Below are 18,098 nucleotides of genomic sequence, written 5' to 3' on the forward strand. Positions count from 1 at the left end.
CTGTCGCACAGGCTGCTGAGTAGCTGGGAGTACAGGCACTTTTTTAAAAATGTTGCTTTTTATCTCCAGCTTTCACATTAGAGACTTTCATTAATGTCTGGTGCTCCTTGATTGTCTGTTCAACGTTTTACATTTTATGGTTGGGTATTAAAATGCTGACTGGAAGTTCCCTGGGTGGTTGGGCTTGTGAAATGATCTGTGTTGGCCATTTTGTGTAGAATCTTCATTGTCTTTAGCCCTTTTCCTCTTGAGCTAGTCTCATTTCCCGGAAAAGATTCTTTTTCTCTCCTGCTTGTAAGGTGAAGACCTGGCTGCTGCAGCATTTGGGGAGCCCAGTGAAAATAATAGACTGAGAGTCTCAGGATCCAGTAATTCATTTACTTATTTGCTGTGTTTTACATATATTACTTCTGGTTATATAGCTGTGCCACATTTACCCTTGTCCAGAGATGATCTTTATACCCTTTCTAGATAAATTAACCTCTGGCCTTCTGTTAGGAAATGGAACAGGAATTAACTGGAAAGAACGTATGTGGAACTAACTGCTTCTTGAACAGACTCTCAGCCAGTCCTCCTGTTTTCATTCCCATCTTAAACTCTTACTTCCTTAAGTGTTTGTGCTGCCATTTGTTTAGCCTTTTATGAGTTTTACATTGTAAATTTTGTTGTTGCTTTTTTCACCGTTAGCTTAGGATTCAGCTTCTTAAGTCTGATCACTTGTCCATTTGTTTTCCAGCTTTCAAAATTTGGTTGTATTTGTCTCCTCTCTCTCTCTGTTTTGTTTGACATCTCTGTTGTTGAATAGGATCATCCTGTAATTATCATTTCTTGTAATGTTCTTGTTGGGTATTGGTATCAAGGTCATATTGTGTCATAAACAAGTTGGAAAGTGTTCCTTTTTCAGTTGTTCTTAAATATCTGATGAAATTCACCTGTGAAGCTGAGTAGTCCTGGAGTTTTCGTTGGGGAAGCTTTTCATTGCAGATTCAAATTATTTAGTAAATGTAAGGACTGTTCAAATTTCCTAGTTTTGGTAAACAGTGTTTTTTTTAAAGACTTTGTCTAAAGTTTAAAATATATTGGCAGAAAGTTTATAATATTCTTCTGCGAATTTGTCCATTCTCCTTTTACTTTTGCCAGTTTTTGCTTTTTATATATGAGACAATGTAATTTGATGATACAACTATGTAACTGTTATATCTTTCTAATGAATTGAGCCTTCTATCAACTTTAATGAAATGTCCTTCTAAATTGTAATTATTTTTTCCTTCTTTGTCAGGTGTAACTAGTTCAGCTTTCATTTGGTTAGTGTTTACATGGTATATCTTTTTTCTTTCTTTCTTTTTTTTTTTTTTTTTGAGACATAGTCTTGCTCTGTCACCCAGGCTGAAGTGCAGTGGTGCAATCTTGGCTCACTGCAACTTCTGCCTCCTGGGTTCAAGCAATTCTGCCTCAGCCCTCTGAGTAGCAGAGATTACAGGCGTCCGCCACCATGCCTGGCTAATTTTTCTATTTTTAGTAGAGATGAGGCTTCACCATGTTGGCCAGGCTGGTCTCAAACTCCTGACCTCAAGTGCTCCACCTACCTTGGCCTCCCAAAGTGCTGGGATTACAGGTATAAGCCACTTCACCTGGCCTATCTTTTTTCATCATTATATTTCAGCCTTTCCATCCTTGTATTTTAAAGGAGCATCATATGTATCATTGTCATTGTTTTCCAGTCTGACAGTCTTTGCCGTTTTCCTGGGCATTTAATGCATTTATATTTAATGTAATCTCTGATATATTTGGGTTTAAATCTACCCATCTTACTATTTGCTTTTTACTTGTCCCATTTATTCTGTGTCCTCTTTTGTCTTCATTATTGCCGCCTTTTGATTGACTACTTTTTATTAACTTCTTGGCTGTACATTCCTTTACTAGGATGATTACAAAATACATCTTTGATTTTTCTCTTCCATTATTTTTGTCCCTATATCTTTGTCTTTTTACAGACCTCATTACTATCAATAGGGGAATGGTTAAGTAACTGTAGTGTGTCCATTCAGCAACGAAGAAAATGTACTTTTAGGTGAAAAAAGCAATATGCAGAACAGTTTGTGCTATGTCTAAAAATGTATTGGGGGAACCCACCCCCAATATTTCAACAGTTTCTTTCTATTTTCCATAAGTGCCGGCCGGCTGAGAAATAAAGAGAAAGAGTACAAAGAGAGGAATTTTACAGCTGGGCTGCCGGGGGTGACATCACATATCGGTAGGACCATGATGCCCACCTGAGCCTTAAAGCCAGCAAGTTTTATTAAGGATTTCAAAAGGGGAGGGGGTGCAAGAACAGGGAGTAGGTCACAAAGATCACATGCTTCAAAGGGCAAAACGGAGAACAAAGATCACATGCTTCTGAGGAAACAGGACAAGGGCAAAATCAAAAACTCCTGATAAGGGTCCAAGAAAGATCACAAGGCAAAGGACAAAAGCAGAATTACTGATAAGGGTCTATGTTCAGCAGTGCATGTATTGTCTTGATAAACATCTCAAACGACAGAAAACAGGGTTCAAGAGCAGAGAACTGGTCTGACCACAAATTTACCAGGGCAGAGTTTTTTCCCCACCCTAATATGCCTGAGGGTACTGCAGGAGACCAGAGCGTATTGCAGTCTTTATCTCAACTGCATAAGACAGACACTCCCAGAGTGGCCATTTATAGACCTCCCCCCTGGAATGCATTCCTTCCCCAGGGTATTGATTATTAATATTCCTTGCTAGGAAAGGAATTTAGCGATATCTTCCCTACTTGCATGTCCGTTTATAGGCTCTCTGCAAGAAGGAAAATATGACTCTATTTTGCCCGACCCTGCAGGCAGTCAGACATTATGGTTGTCTTCTCTAGTTCCCTGAAAATCGCTGTTATTTTGTTCTTTTTCAAGGTGCACTGATTTTGTATTGTTCAAACACACGTTTTACAATCAGTTTGTACAGTTAACACAATTATCACAGTGGTCCTGAGGTGATGTACGTCCTCAGCTTACGAAGATAACAGGATTAAGAGATTAAAGTAAGGGCTGGGTGCGGTGGCTCATGCCTGTAATCCCAGCACTTTGGGAGGCCGAGGCAGGTGGATCACGAGGTCAGGAGATCGAGACCATCCTGGCTAACATGTCTCTACTAAAAAAAATACAAAAAATTAGCTGGGCATGGTGGCAGGTGCCTGTAGTCCTAGCTATTTGGGAGGCTGAGGCAGGAGAATGGCGTGAACCTGGGAGGTGGAGCTTGCAGTGAGCCGAGATTGTGCCACTGCACTCCAGCCTGGGTGACAGAGCGAGACTCTGTCTCAAAAAAAAAAAAGTAAGACAGGTGTAAGAAATTATGAAAGTATTGTTTGGGAACTGGTAAATGTCCATGAAATCTTAACAATTTATGTTCCTCTGCCACAGCTCCAGCTGGTCCCTCCATTCGGGGTCCCTGACTTCCCGCAACAGAAAAGAGAAGATTAGGATAAATATTTTAACTTTTCTATGTGTAAAGAATCTCGAGAGGGATGCTCAGAAAACCAATCACAATGGCTCCCTCTTTGATGTAGTGACAGGAACTGAAGGGATGCAGGATCTCTCACTACCTTTATTTTATTTTTTTATTTTTATTTTTTATTGAGACGGAGTCTCACTCTGTCGCCTGGACTGGAGTGCAAGGGTGTGATCTCGGCTCACTGTAAGCTCTGCCTCACAGGTTCATGCCATTCTCCTGCCTCTGCCTCTAGTGTAGCTGAGACTGCAGGACCCCGCCACTATGCCCGGCTGATTTTTCGTATTTTCAGTAGAGACGGGGTTTCACCGTGTTAACCAGGGTGGTCTAGATCTCCTGACCTCGTGATCTGCCCGCCTCAGTCTCCTGAAGTGCTGGGATTACAGGTGTGAGCCACCGTGTCCGGCTGACCTTTTTTATATAAGTAAAAAATTTTATTCAACCATGAGTATGTGTTACCCAATTAAAAAATCAGATTAGAAAATAGTAATAAAGTCCTTTCACTATTGTATTAGGGAGTTTAAGTTAAGTATCTGTGCTTAGTCGACCATTTTTAACCAAAAGTTTTAAAAATTGTGGATTAAAACATATGAAAGATAATCTCTGTAGTCATATATCATGTAGCAAGTATTTATTTTCATCTGTCTTGCATGTCATTTTCTAAATGTCCTACAAATAATATACTCTATACTTTTTATCTTGCAGGTATTAATCATGAAAACCCAAGTTACTTTGTCTTTTGAGAAAAGTTATAATTTTACCCTCCTAAAGACAATTTTTGGTCTTTTGTGTTTAAAACAATGTAAATAATATATATAAAGATTAATTACATTCATTTATTGAGAACAGAGTGGGAAAACAACATTTCTTTCTTATCAGTGGTCTAAAGCCTATTCAGTACCTCACTAAAAGAAAGCTAAACTTAAGGACCATATGACATTTTATACTTTTGCTTTATGTAATTTATTGTTAGAAGTTACTGAGTTGAAGAAGGCTATATGGAGTAAGAAGGTAACTTTTTTAAATATAGAATTTAATTTCTTTTTTCTAAGACTGTCTTAAGAATATCCTAGGGCAATTTGTATTATAGGTTTTTAGTCAAATTCAGCTTGATGCCTTAAAAAAAATTAAACCATCAACTTGTCTTAAACTACACAGGCAGGATAGCTTCCTGTTGTGTTTTGTTTGCAAAAAGGGTATGAATTCAGGCAGCTATAAAGAAAAGTTAACTTTTTTTCTTTCATCTTGGTAGGTTTGAGAAATTTCTATGGTTCATTAGCTCAGAGAACTATCTAATTATAGGTGGACGAGATCAGCAACAGAATGAAATAATTGTGAAAAGATACTTGACACCAGGTAGGTAAGATTAAAATTTGGAAGAATTTTCTCTTAAATGATTGGATCAGTTATCTCAATATTAGGCATTCATTTTCTTGTTATACTCTTTTGTTTGATAGATTTAACTAGTAGAAAGATTTGATGCATGATGCTTCATGGTTTGTTGAATATGTGTTTTGATGCTTTTAGTTTTTAAGTGAATATTCCTAAAATGGTATTGCTGAGCTAATCTGCAGTGTTGGACTTTCAATACTCTATTACATTAGAGTATTGAATAACTTTCAGTCTTCAGAGTCATTGTAGGTCAAATTTTTAAAAGGTTACTGTTGCGGTGTTAAAGTTTGCAATCATTTTTCACACTTAGAGTTAGGACTTGGCCGGGTGTGGTGGCTCACGCCTGTAATCTCAGCCACTTTGGGAGGCTGAGGCAGGTGGATCACCTGAGGTCAGGAGTTCAAGAACAGCCTGGCCAACATGGTGAAACCCTGTCTCCACTAAAAATACCAAAAAAATTAGCTGGGCATGGTAGTGTGTGCCTGTAATCCCAGCTACTCGGGAGGCTGAGGTGGGAGAATTGCCTGAACCTCAGGGGCGGAAGTTGCAGTGAGCCGAAATCGCACCACTGCACTCCAGCCTGGGCGACAGAGTGAGACTCCATCTGAAAAAAAAAAAAAAAAAGAAAAAGAAAAAGAGAATTAGAACTTAAAGTGTCATTTTTTTTTGGTCTGTATTTAAGGAGACATTTATGTACACGCTGATCTTCATGGAGCTACTAGCTGTGTAATTAAGAATCCAACAGGTAACATATTTCTTTCTATTCAGAATTTTTATTCCTTTCTTTAAAATATTTTTAGTGTAAGACAAAAATTTAATAGCGGGCCAGATGTGGTGGCTCATGGCTGTAATCCCAGCACTTTGGGAGGCTGAAGTGTGAGGATTATTTGAGGCCAGGAGTTTGAGACCAGACTGGGCAAGACAGTGAAACCCCACCTCTAGAATAATTTTTTAAAATCTGGGTGCAGTGGCATGCACCTGTGGGCCCAGCTACAGAAAGTTGAGGTGGGAGGATCAGCTTGGGTGAGAGAATGAGACTTCATCTCTAAAACACAGACACACACATACACACACACACACACACACACGTAAAAAAAAAAGATATAGTGATAAAAGGATCAGTCGATAAGATATAACAGTTATATGTGCTGCTAATAACAGAGCCCTAGAATACATGAAGCAGACCTGACAGAATTGAAGGGAGAAAGAGAGAATTCTACAATAATAATTGAGGACTTTAATACCCAACTTTCAGTCATAGAATAACTGGACGCAGAATCAGCAAGGAAATGGAAGACTTGAACAACACTATAAACTATATCTAACAGACACCTCTAGAATACTCTACCTAACAACAGCACAATACAGGCTGAGTATCCTATCTGAAATGCTTGGGACCAGAAGTGTTTTTATATTTTGAAGTATTTGCATTATACTTACCAGTTTAGCATCCCAAATCCAAAAATCAGAGATTCAAAATGCTCCAAAACATTTCTAGCAAACGCCAGTGGGCATTTTCTTTAGTCGTCATGCTGCACTCAGAAAGTTTTAGATTTTGGAGCATTTTGGATTTTCAGATTTGGGATGCTCACCCTGTATTCTTAGGTGCACATGAAATCTCTGGGGTAAACCATAGGATAGTCTCTAAAACAGGCCTTGGCTGGATGTGGTGGCTCACGCCTGTAATCCCAGCACTTTGGGAGGCTGAGGCAGGCAGATTATGAAGTCAGGAGGTTGAGACCAACCTGGCTAACATGGTGAAACTCTATTTCTACTAAAAATACAAAAAATAAGCTAGGTGTGGTGGCACACGCCCGTAGTCCCAGCTACTTGGGAGGCTGAGGCAGGAGAATCGCTTGAACCCAAGAGGCAGAGGTTGCAGTGAGCTGAGACAGCGCCATTGCACTCCAGCCTGGGTGACAGGGTGAGACTCCCATCTCAAAAAAAGAAACAAAAACAAGCCTCAATACATTTAAAACTCTTGAAATTAGACAAAGTAAGTTTTCTGATTATAGTGGGGTGAAATTAGAAACCAGTAGTAGAAGAAAATGTTTTAAATTCATAAGTATGTGGAAATTAAATACCACAGTTACAAATAAGCAATGGAACAAAGAGGAAATCACAAAAGATGCCACAAAACACTTTGAGATGAATGAAATGAAAATACAGTATGTCAAAACTTATGAGATGCAAGAAGAGCAGCCCTTAGGGGGTAATTTATAGCTGTAAATGCCTATATTTAAAAAGAGGAAATTTCTATCTCAAATCAGTAACCTAACTTTGCACTTTAAGAACTACAAAAACAACCCAAAGCAAAGAGAAGGAAGAAAATAGTAAATATTAGAGTAGAAATGAATAAAACAGAGAATAGGAAAAAAATAGAGAAAATGAACAAAACCCAAGTTGGTTCTTTGAAAAGATAAACAAAATTGATAAACCCTTGGCTAGACTGACCAAGAAAATAGAGGACTCAAATCCCTAAAATCAGGAATGAAACAGGGTACATTACTACTGACTTTACAGATATTGAAAGGATTATAAGGCAATACCATGAACAATTATATGCCAGCAGATTATGTAACCTAGATGAAATGGACAAATTCCTACAAAGATATAAATACTAAAACTGACTCAAGAAGAAATAGAGAATTGAAATAAACTTGTAAGTGCAGAGATTGGATTAATAATAAAGAAAAATATTTTTAAAATACTCATCAAAGAAAACCCTAGGCTAGATGGCTTCACTGGTGAATTATAAGGAAGGTTGAATGCCAGTTCTTCACAAACTCTTCCAAAATATGGGATTAATGGGAACACTTCCTAACTCATTCTACAAGGCCAGTATTACAAAAACCAAAGATTAACACAAGAAAACTATAGACCAATACCAGTTATAAATATAGACAAAAATATTTGACAAAATATTAGCAAACTGAATCTGGCAGCATATTAAAGTGACTATATAGCATGACAAAGTGTGATTTATCTCAGGAATGAAAGGTTGGTTCAGTATATGGAAATTAATGTAATACAGTCTACTAATAAAGGACAAAAAACACATAGATTATCTCAACTTACGAAGAAAAACCATTTGACAAAATTTAACATTTGTATGTGATAAAAACACTTAGCAAACTAGGAATAGAAGGGATATTCCTCAACTTGGTAAACAAGCACTTATGAAAGACCCGCAGCTAACAATCATACTTACTGCTGAAAGATTGGGTACTTTCCTCCTCCCATCGGTAATAAGACATATGTTTGTTTCTTGCCATTTCTATTTAACATTATACTGATGGTTCTATATAGGTCATTAGGCAATAAAAAGAAATTAAAAAATCCAAATTAGGCAAACGTAAAACTATGTTTACAGTTGATATGATCTCACACATTTAAAAAACCTAAAGAATCCACCAGAAATTATCATAGCTAATAAACAAGTTCAGCAATGTCCAGGATATGAGATCAATAAACAAAAATCAGTTGTATTTCTATACACTACCAATTAACAATCTGAAAAGGAAATTAATAAAACAAGTCAATTTATAATAGCATTAAAAAGAATAAAATACTTAGGAATCAATTTACCAAAAGACTTAACAACACTTACAGATAATAAACTATAAAATTACTTTAAGGAATTAAAGAGCTAAATTGGACATCCCATGTGCTTGTATTGAAAGTCTTAATATTGTTGTGATAGCAGTACTCCCCAGTAATCTATGGATTCAATGTAATCCCTCAAAATTGCAGCTGCTTTTTTTGTTTGTTTGTTTTGAGACAGGGTCTCCTGTCACCCAGGCTGTAATAAAGTGGTGTGATTGGCGCCCTGCAGCCTTGACCTTCCAGGTTCAAGCGATCCTCCCATCTCAGCCTCCTGAGTAGTTGGGACCATAGAAACATGCCACTGTGCCCAACTAATTTTTGTGTTTTTTGTAGAGATGAAGTTTTGCCATGTTGTCCAGACTGCTCTCGAGCTCCTGAGCTCAAGCAATCCACCCACTTTGACCTCCTCAAGTACTGGGATTACAGGCATGAGCCACTGCCCCTGGCCCAGCATTTTTTTTTTTTTTTTTTTAAGAGATGGAGAAGCTGATTCTAAAATTCGTATGGTAATGCAAGGGGACTCAGATTAGCCAAAGCAGTATTGAAAATGAAGAGCAAATTTTGAAGGACTCATATTTCCTGATTTTAAAGCTTTCTACAGAGTAACAGTAATCAGGACACTGTGGTACTGGCATGAAGATGGACAAATAGATTAAGGTATAGAATTGAGATTCCAGAAATAAACCTGTAGTTTATGATCAGTTAATTTTCAGCAGTGGTGCCAAGACCAATGGGGATAGAATTTCCTGTTTCTTTTTTCTTTCTTTTTTTTTTTTTTTTTTTTTGCTTTTGGTTTTTTGAGACGGAGTCTTGCAGCGTCGCCTAGGCTGGAGTGCAGTGGTGCGATCTCTGCTCACTGCAAGCTCTGCCTCCCAGGTTCACACCATTCTCCTGCCTCAGCCTCCTGAGTAGCTGGGACTACAGGTGCCTGCCACCATGCCCGGCTAATTTTTTGTATTTTTAGTAGAGACAGGGTTTCACCGTGTTAGCTAGGATGGTCTTGATCTCTTGACCTTCTGATCCGCCTGCCTCGGCCTCCCAAAGTGCTGGGATTACAGGCGTGAACAACTGCGTCCAGCCTCTGGCCTCTTTTTTTAAATAGACAATTTTTTCGACCAGTTTTAGCTTCACAACAAAATTGAGCAGAATGTATAGAGATTTCCCACATACCCCCTGCTGCATACATGCGTAACCTCCCCTATTACCAATATCTCCCACCAGAACGGTACATTTGTTACAACTAATGAATCTACATTGACACATCATTATGACCCAGAGTCCATAGTTTGTATTAGGATTCACTCTTTTTTTTTTTTTTTTTTTTTTTGAGATGGAGTCTTGCTCTGTTGCCCAGCTGGAGTGCAGTGGCGTAATCTTGGCTCAATGCAACCTTGCCTCCCCGGTTCAAGCGATTCTCCTGCCTCAGCCTCCAAAGTAGCTGCAATTACAGGCACGCGCCACCACACCTGGCTAGTTTTTGTATTTTTAAAAGAAACAGGGTTTTACTGTGTTGGCCAGACTGGTCTCGAACTCCTGACCTCAAGTGATCTGCCCACCTCGGCCTCCCAAAGTGCTGGGATTACAGGCATGAGTCACCAAGCCCAGCCAGGGTTCACTCTTGATGATGTGTAGTCTTCAAGTTTGGACAAATGTATAAAACATGTATCTGCCATTATAGTATCATAAAGATTTAGTTTGCTGTGCTAAAAAAATCCTCTGTGCCTTGCCTGTTCATCCCTCCCTTCCCCCAACCCCTGACAACCACTGATCTTTAAAGGCTGGCTTCTTCACTTAGTAGTATGCTTTTACCTTTCCTCCATGTCTCTTCATAGCTTGATAGCTCATTTCTTTTTATCGCTGAGTAATATTCAGTTGTCTGGATGAACCACAGTTTATCCATTAATCTACTGAATTTGGTTGCTTCCAAGTTTTGGCAATATGAATAAAGCTACTATAAACGTCTGCGTAGGTTTTTATATGGATATACGTTTTCAGTTCATTTTGATAAATACCGAACATCAAGATTGTTCAATCACATGGTAAGAGTATTTTTAGTTTTTTTTTGAGACGGAGTCTCACTCTGTCGCCCAGGCTGGAGTGCAGTGGTGTGATCTCGGCTCACTGCAAGCTCTGCCTCCCGGGTTCATGCCATTCTCCTACCTCAGCCTTCCGAGTAGCTGGGGACTACAGGCGCCCGCCACCAGGCTGGCTAATTTTTTGTATTTTTAGTAGAGACGGGGTTTCACTGTGTTAGCCAGGATGCTCTCGATCTCCTTACCTTGTGATCCACCTGTCTCGGCCTCCCAAAATGCTGGGATTACACGCATGAGCCACCGCACCCAGCCATATTTTTAGTTTTGTAAGAAGCCACCAGACTGTCTTCTAAAGTGGCTGTATCCTTTTACATCACCACCAGCAATGGGAGTTCTTGCTCTTCCACTGCCACCAGAATTTAGTGTTGTCAGTGTTTTGGATTTTGGCCGTTATCATTGATGCATAGTGTATTTCAGTGTTGTTGTAATTTGCATTTCCTTGATGACTTATTAGATATTCATATGTATATCTTTGAGGTAGTGTCTGTTAAAAGTGGCCTATTTTTTAATTGGGCTGTTTGTGTTTTTACTGTTGAGTTCTAAGAGTTTTTTGTATATTTTAGATAACAATCTTTCATCTGCTATGTCTTTTGCAAATATTTTCTGCCAGTCTGTGGCTTAGCTTTTTAACAGTAGTGTGGACTACTAGATATCGACATGCAAAAGATTGAGGATAGACCTGTTCATCACACTATTTATAAAAATTAACTTAAAATGCATCCAAGACCTAAACTTAAAAGCCAGAAGTATAAAGCTGCTAGAAGAAAACAAGGCATAAATTTTCATGATCTTGTATCATGCAGTAATTTCTTAGATATGATACCAGAATCATAAGTAATCAAACAAAAAACAGATAAGTTAGACATGAAATTAAAAACCTTAATTCAGCCTGGACACGGTGGCTCACGCCTGTAATCCCAGCACTTTGGAAGGCCGAGGCAGGTGGATCACCTGAGGTCAAGAGTTCAAGACCAGCCTGGCCAACATGGTGAAACCCTGTCTCAACTAAAAAATATGAAAAATTAGCCTGGCATGGTGGCAGGCATCTGTAATCCAAGCTACTTGGGAGGCTGAGGCAGGAGAATCGCTTGAACCCAGGAGGCGGAGATTGCAGTGAGCTGAGATGGCATCATTGCATTCCAGCCTGGGCAATGAGCGAAATTCTGTCTCAAAAAATACAATAAATAAATAAAACCTTAATCCAAAGAACATTATCAAGAAAGTTAAACGACAACCCACAGAATAAGAGAACATATTTGCAAATCATTTATCTGATGAGACTAGTATCCAAATAATTCTTAAGTTTCAACAATAGAAAGGGAAGTAACCCAGCTGAAAAATGAGCAAGAGATTTGTATGGATATTTCTGCAAAGATATGTGAATGGCCAACAATCACATGGAACAATTCTCAGTATCATCAGTCATTAGGAAAATTTAAATCAAAATCACAAGATACCAGTCAGGTGCTGTGGCTCATACATGTAATCCTAGCACTTTGGGAGGCAGAGGCAGGTGGATCATTGAGGTCAGGAGTTTGAGACCAGCCTGGCCAGTATAGTGAAACCCATCTCTAGTTAAAAAAAAAATATATATATATATATATATACATATATACACATATATATATATAAAATAGCTGGGTGTAGTGGCAGGCGCCTGTAATCCCAGCTACTCAGGAAGAGCTGAGGAGGCAGAGGAGGGTCGCTTGAACCCAGGTGGTGGGTGCAGTGGGCTGAGGTCCGCGCTGCGGTACACTCCAGCCAGAGGCGAAAAGAGCGACTCCGTCTCAAAAACACAGATACCGCTTTTTTTTTGAGGCCGGGTCTTGCTCTGTCGCCTAGGCTGGAAATTACAGTAACGGATTATCAGCTCACTGCAACTCCGCACCGCCATTCTCCTGCCTCAGCTCAACTGGGACTACGAGTGCCCGCCCTCGCCCAGCTTAGTTTGTATTTTAGGCTGGGGAGACAGGGTTTCACCGGGTGCTTCAGGATGGTCTCGATCTCCTGACCTTGTGATCCGCTCCATCTTAACCTCCCAAAAGGCTAAGGATACGAGCTTTAACCGCAGCGTAACCAAAAGATACCACTTTATACCCACTAACACGTGTTGGTGATGATGCTGGAGAAAATAGAATACTGCTATGGGAAATGGTTTGGCAGTTGCAAAAAATGTAAAACATAATTGACCCTGCAATTCCTCTCTTAGGTATATACCCAAGATAAGCAAAGGTATGTGTCCATACAAAACTTGTTTGCAGATACTGATAGCAGCATTATGTATAATAGCCAAGAAATGGAAACAATTCATATGTCATTCAATTAATGAATAAACAAAATGTGGTATATCCATATAATGGAATATTATTCAGACTTACAAAGAACAGAAGTACTTATATGTGCTTTTAACATGGAATGACCTTGAAAAACATTAAGCTAAGTGAAAGAAGCCAAACCTAAAATGCTATGTATGATTACATTTGTATAAAACGTCCAAATTAGGCAAAACCATAGAGACAGAAAATAGATTAGTAATTGCCAGGGACTGGGTACAGAGGAGAAAATGGGGAGTGGCTGCTAATGAATATAGGGTTTCTTTTCTGGGATGATGAAAATGTTCTGGAATTAAATAGTGTTGATGGTCATGGTCACACAGCATTATGAATATACAAAAAGCCATTGAATTGTGCACTTTAAAGGGGTGAATTTTATGGCAGGTGAATTATACCCCAATTTAAAAATATTTGAAATCTAACCATAAGGGACATATTATTCATGTATGCTCTTCATGTTCATGATTCCGCCAATCTATTTTAATTTTGGAAGTCTTCAAACTTTAAATGGATTTCTCTAAATTATCTTTTCTGGAGTGAAGTTAGAATTATTGATGTGAGAGGATATTTCTTCTCTGACATGTTTTATTTACATAGGTCATTTAAAAGCTTGCTCTGTAAATAGCAATATTAAAAATACATTTTTAGTAACTTTTTATAATGATGAAGTAAAAAGGTGTTAGTATTTAAGATATATGATTGACTGGCCGGATGCGGTGGCTTATGCCTGTAATCCCAGCATTCTGGAAGGCTGAGGTGGGTGGATCATGAGGTCAGGAGTTCAAGACCAGCCTGGCCAAGATGGTGAAACCCCGTCTCTACTAAAGATACAAACATTTAGCGGGGAATGGTGGTGGGCACCTGTAATCGCAGCTACTCAGTAGGCTGAGGCAGAGAATTGCTTGAACCCAGGAGGTGGAGGTTGCAGTGAGCTGAGATTGTGCCACTGCACTCCAGCCTGAGTGACAGAGCAAGACTCTGTGTCAAAAAAAAAAAAAAAAAAAAAAGATTGACCCTGTCATGCAGCATGTAATTTTCATCTTTCTCTGGAGAAAGTCCATACTTTGGTATTGAAACATTATGCATTGTTATTCCAGGAGAACCCATCCCCCCACGGACCTTGACTGAAGCTGGCACAATGGCACTTTGCTACAGTGCTGCTTGGGATGCACGAGTTATCACTAGTGCTTGGTGGGTGTACCATCATCAGGTAATAAGGGCTCTTGTCCTTTTTCTTATTAAGAGCTACTGTGTGTCAAATTTTGAGAGTATAGAAGTAAATAAAGCAGACAAGGCTCTAATAGAGCTAACATTTTTTTGGTAGAGGAAAATATGTACATAATGTCAGGTAATAAGTGCCATAAAATACGTATTTTTTAAAGTATGAAAGGGGATAGAGAGTGATAGGGGATACCATTTTGGATGAAGTATTGGGGAAACCTTTCTAGGAAGGTAGGATTTGAGCAGAGAGGTAAATGAAGAGAGAGTGATCCATACAGTTATACAGGATAAAGAGTATTCCAGTTATTATTGATTATTATTGGCATACTGACCTAAAAGGCCTTTCTCCTGTTCATCTTTGTTGGAATATTCTGAATTCTCTTGGGCCCTTCCAGAAAAGTAGGCATATCCTCATTTGTTTTTAGTAATTGCCCTTCTTTGTGGTTAATGATGTTGTTGGGTTTTTTTTTTGCATTTTTTTTTTTCTTTGTAGAGATGGGGTTTCACCATGTTGGCCAGGCTGGTCTCGAATTCCTGACCTCAAGTGATCCTCTTGCCTCAGCCTCCCAAAGTGCTGGGATTACAGGTGTAAGCCATGGTGCCTGGCCAGTGCTGTTTAGTTTGGTGATACTTCATTCCATATTTGACCTCACATTGCTATTGATTTCTTACCATACTTTTGAGAATTATAATTGATGATTATGTACTTTTATAAGTTCATAAAGCTGTACAGTAGGATAAAAAGAGTTCAGTTTCATTATACTCCCTTAGATTTAGTTTCATTTTTGTATCTTTTTATATTTATTATATGCTGTGCTATGATATTGTCATTATAGGGGGATTATAAATTGCTACCTCAGTGCTGTTATAAAAGTGGTTTTAATTCTTTTATTAAGAAATTTTTTAGAATGAAATTTAGTGTGTTTTTAATCCCTTGCTGGTTTTTTGTGTTTGTTTTGTTTGTTTTGAGATGGAGTCTTGCTCTGTTGCCCAGGCTCGAGTGCAGTGGTGCAATTTCAGCTCACTGCAACCTCCGCCTCATGAGTTCAAGCGATTCTCCTGCCTCTGCCTCCTGAGTAGCTGGGACTACAGGAGTGTGCCACCACACCTGGCTACTTTTTCTGTTTTTGTAGAAATGGGGTTTGGCCATGTTGGCCAGGCCAGGTCTCAAACTCCTGGCCTCAAGTGAACTCCTTCCGCCCCCCAAAGTGCTGGGATTACAGGTGTGAGCTAGCACACTTGGCCCCTTGCTATTTTAATAACTATGACTAATAAAGATACTCTGAAGATTTGGGGGTTTCAAAGATTTGTAATTTTTTATTTATTTATATATATATTTTTGAGACGGAGTGTTGCTCTGTCACCCAGGCTAGAATGCAGTGGCACGATCTCGGCTCACTGCAACCTCCGCCTCTTGGGTTCAAGCAGTTCTCTGCCTCAGCCTCCTGAGTAACTGGGATTATAGGTACCCGTCACCACGCCTGGCTAATTTTTGTGTTTTTAATAGGGACAGGGTTTCACTGTCTTAGCCAGGCTGGTCTTGAACTCCTGACCTCGTGATCCACCTGCCTTGGCTTCCCAGAGTGCTGGGATTACAGGCGTGAGCTACCACGCCTGGCCCCAACATTTTTTTAAATTATGGGATAAGTTTACTCACTTTCTGTTTGCCGAAATAGGATATATTTTTAAAAATTTTCCTGTAATCTTTATTTCATATAGTGAAAAGTTACTTTTGCCTCATGCCTGTAATCCCAGCACTTTGGGAGGCCAAGGTGGGCAGATCATAAAGTCAGGAGTTCGAGGCCAGCCTGGCCAGTATGGTGAAACCCCACCTCTACTAAAAAAATACAAAAGTTAGCCGGGCATGGTGGTGCATGCCTGTAGTCCCAGCTACTTGGGAGGCTGAGGCAGGAGAATTGCTGGAACCTGGGAGGCTGAGATTGCAGTGAGCCAAGATTGGGCCACTGCACTCCAGCCTGGGTGACAGTGCAAGACTCCGTCTCAAAAAAAAGAGAAAAAAAAACTTTATTATCAAAAACAGTATCTTAGACAAGGATTTTATTTAATAAATAGAGCTTTATTTTAATAAACATAGCTTTATGATAAGCTCATTGACCTATCATTAGTTTTCTCATTACATCTCACGCTGGAAGAGATGAGTGGACCAGTTCTGCTGTCGTCCATGGCATTTGAAAATTATTGCCAGGCATGGTGGCTCACGCCTGTAATCCCAGCACTTTGGGAGGCTGAGGCAGGTGGATCACGAGGTTAGGAGTTCAAGACCAGCCTGGCCAACATAGTGAAAGCCCGTCTCTACTAAAAATACACAAATCAGCCAGGCATGGTGGCGGGTGCCTGTAGTCCCAGCTACTCAGGAGGCTAAGGCAGGAGAATTGCTTGAACCCAGGAGGTAGAGGTTGCAGTGAGCCGAGATTGTGCCACTGCACTTCAGCTTGGGCAACAGAGTGAGACTTCGTCTCAAAAGAAAAAAGAAAGAAAATGATTGATGTAGTGGATTCTTTGTTTTTCTTTGTTACTTCCAGAGGCTTATCTGTCATGAAAGGGCTATCTTTCCTTTCAGTATTGAGAATTTATACGAAATTACAAACTTTTCAGGAGACAGTGTGGCTTACTTGACTCTGACTTTACTTTCTCAAGTGGAAAAAGAAAACCGGAGTATTTTTAAAAATAAGAATACAATGTATTATTGTGTTCTTCAGGTATCTAAAACAGCACCAACTGGAGAATATTTGACAACAGGAAGCTTCATGATAAGAGGTAATGTCTTGACAGGAAAAATATCCCTAGACTTGTCAATAGATTATGGAGACAGGTTTGAGGACAGTTTACAGTTACTCTTAGAACAGAAACTAATTACTCGGATTTCTTATATAAAGTCTGCTATGAAGTAAAGAAATTTTTGCCTTGGTGGGACAAGTTTAGTGTTTGTCATATCTTCATGTATATTTTTTTTGAGGGCAGTGCACTTTCGTGTAGTTTAGTTATAAGGTTAAGAAAGTATAGCCTGAACTTATTTCTGAAAATAGAATATTCAGGGTCTGACTGACCCAGAATATCAGAGCAAGCATGTATTTTTTTTTCTTCTTAATAACTGTTCCTATACATACTGCCCAGTTCTATAAATGGGAAATGTTATTCATGACATAGTAAAAGACAAAATGGATATGACCATTCGTGTCATCTGACACTAATTTTTTTTTGTTTTGTAAGCAAAAAGTGGAGAAACCTGATTTTTAAAGCATTAATGTACGTTATCTTTTGTAGGAAAAAAGAATTTTCTTCCTCCCTCATATCTAATGATGGGGTTTAGCTTCCTTTTTAAGGTACTCTTCAGCTTCTTGGTTATTTATTTATTTTTTTCCTGATTTTCATTAGTCTTGTTTAAAGCTCCGTCACTGACAAATAACTATTTCTTTAGGTAGATGAGTCTTGTGTTTGGAGACATCGGGGTGAACGAAAAGTCAGAGTACAGGATGAAGACATGGAGACACTGGCAAGTTGCACAGGCGAACTCATATCAGAAGAAATGGAACAATTAGGTAGTTTATAGATTTTAAGAAATTAGTTTGTGATGTTTTTTGTTACCAAGTTTTGCTTCTAAATCCTTAGAAGATCATGTGTCTTTTGGGATAATCTAAATTTCAAAAAAAAAAAACCCAAAGTACTTGCTGTTTTACTGAATTTTGTTTTTGGAAATGCTAAATATACTTATTCTAGTGAATTTAAAAGTATTTATCAGGCCGGGCGTTGTGGCTCATGCCTGTAATCCCAGCACTTTTGGGAGTCCGAGGCAGGTGGATTGCTTGAACTCAGGAGCTTGAGACCAGCTCCTGGGCTGGGACAACCCAAGGACGAGCCTGGGCAACATGGCAAAACCCCATCTCTACCAAAAAAATCAGCGCCTCTATTCCCA

The 18,098-nt window shown here is 39.1% G+C and overlaps 1 protein-coding gene across 5 annotated transcripts in view; it reads left to right on the forward strand.

Moving 5' to 3' along the window:
• The window catches only part of NEMF (nuclear export mediator factor), a 71,808-nt gene that overhangs the window by 34,009 nt on the left and 19,701 nt on the right, over positions 1-18,098 (forward strand). For 4 of the 5 annotated variants that reach the window (XM_021941183.2, XM_021941185.2, XM_021941187.2 and 1 more), the window contains 6 exons: positions 4,772-4,875; positions 5,594-5,656; positions 14,041-14,153; positions 16,885-16,942; positions 17,450-17,508; positions 17,604-17,724. In XM_021941183.2, coding sequence (XP_021796875.2) covers positions 4,772-4,875; positions 5,594-5,656; positions 14,041-14,153; positions 16,885-16,942; positions 17,450-17,508; positions 17,604-17,724 — 518 coding nt within the window. The remainder of the gene's footprint in view (positions 1-4,771; positions 4,876-5,593; positions 5,657-14,040; positions 14,154-16,884; positions 16,943-17,449; positions 17,509-17,603; positions 17,725-18,098) is intronic. The other variant, XM_021941184.2, reaches the window with a different exon arrangement.

This window comes from Papio anubis, chromosome 7, assembly GCF_008728515.1.
Source record: "Papio anubis isolate 15944 chromosome 7, Panubis1.0, whole genome shotgun sequence".
Classification (NCBI taxonomy): Eukaryota; Metazoa; Chordata; class Mammalia; order Primates; family Cercopithecidae; genus Papio; species Papio anubis.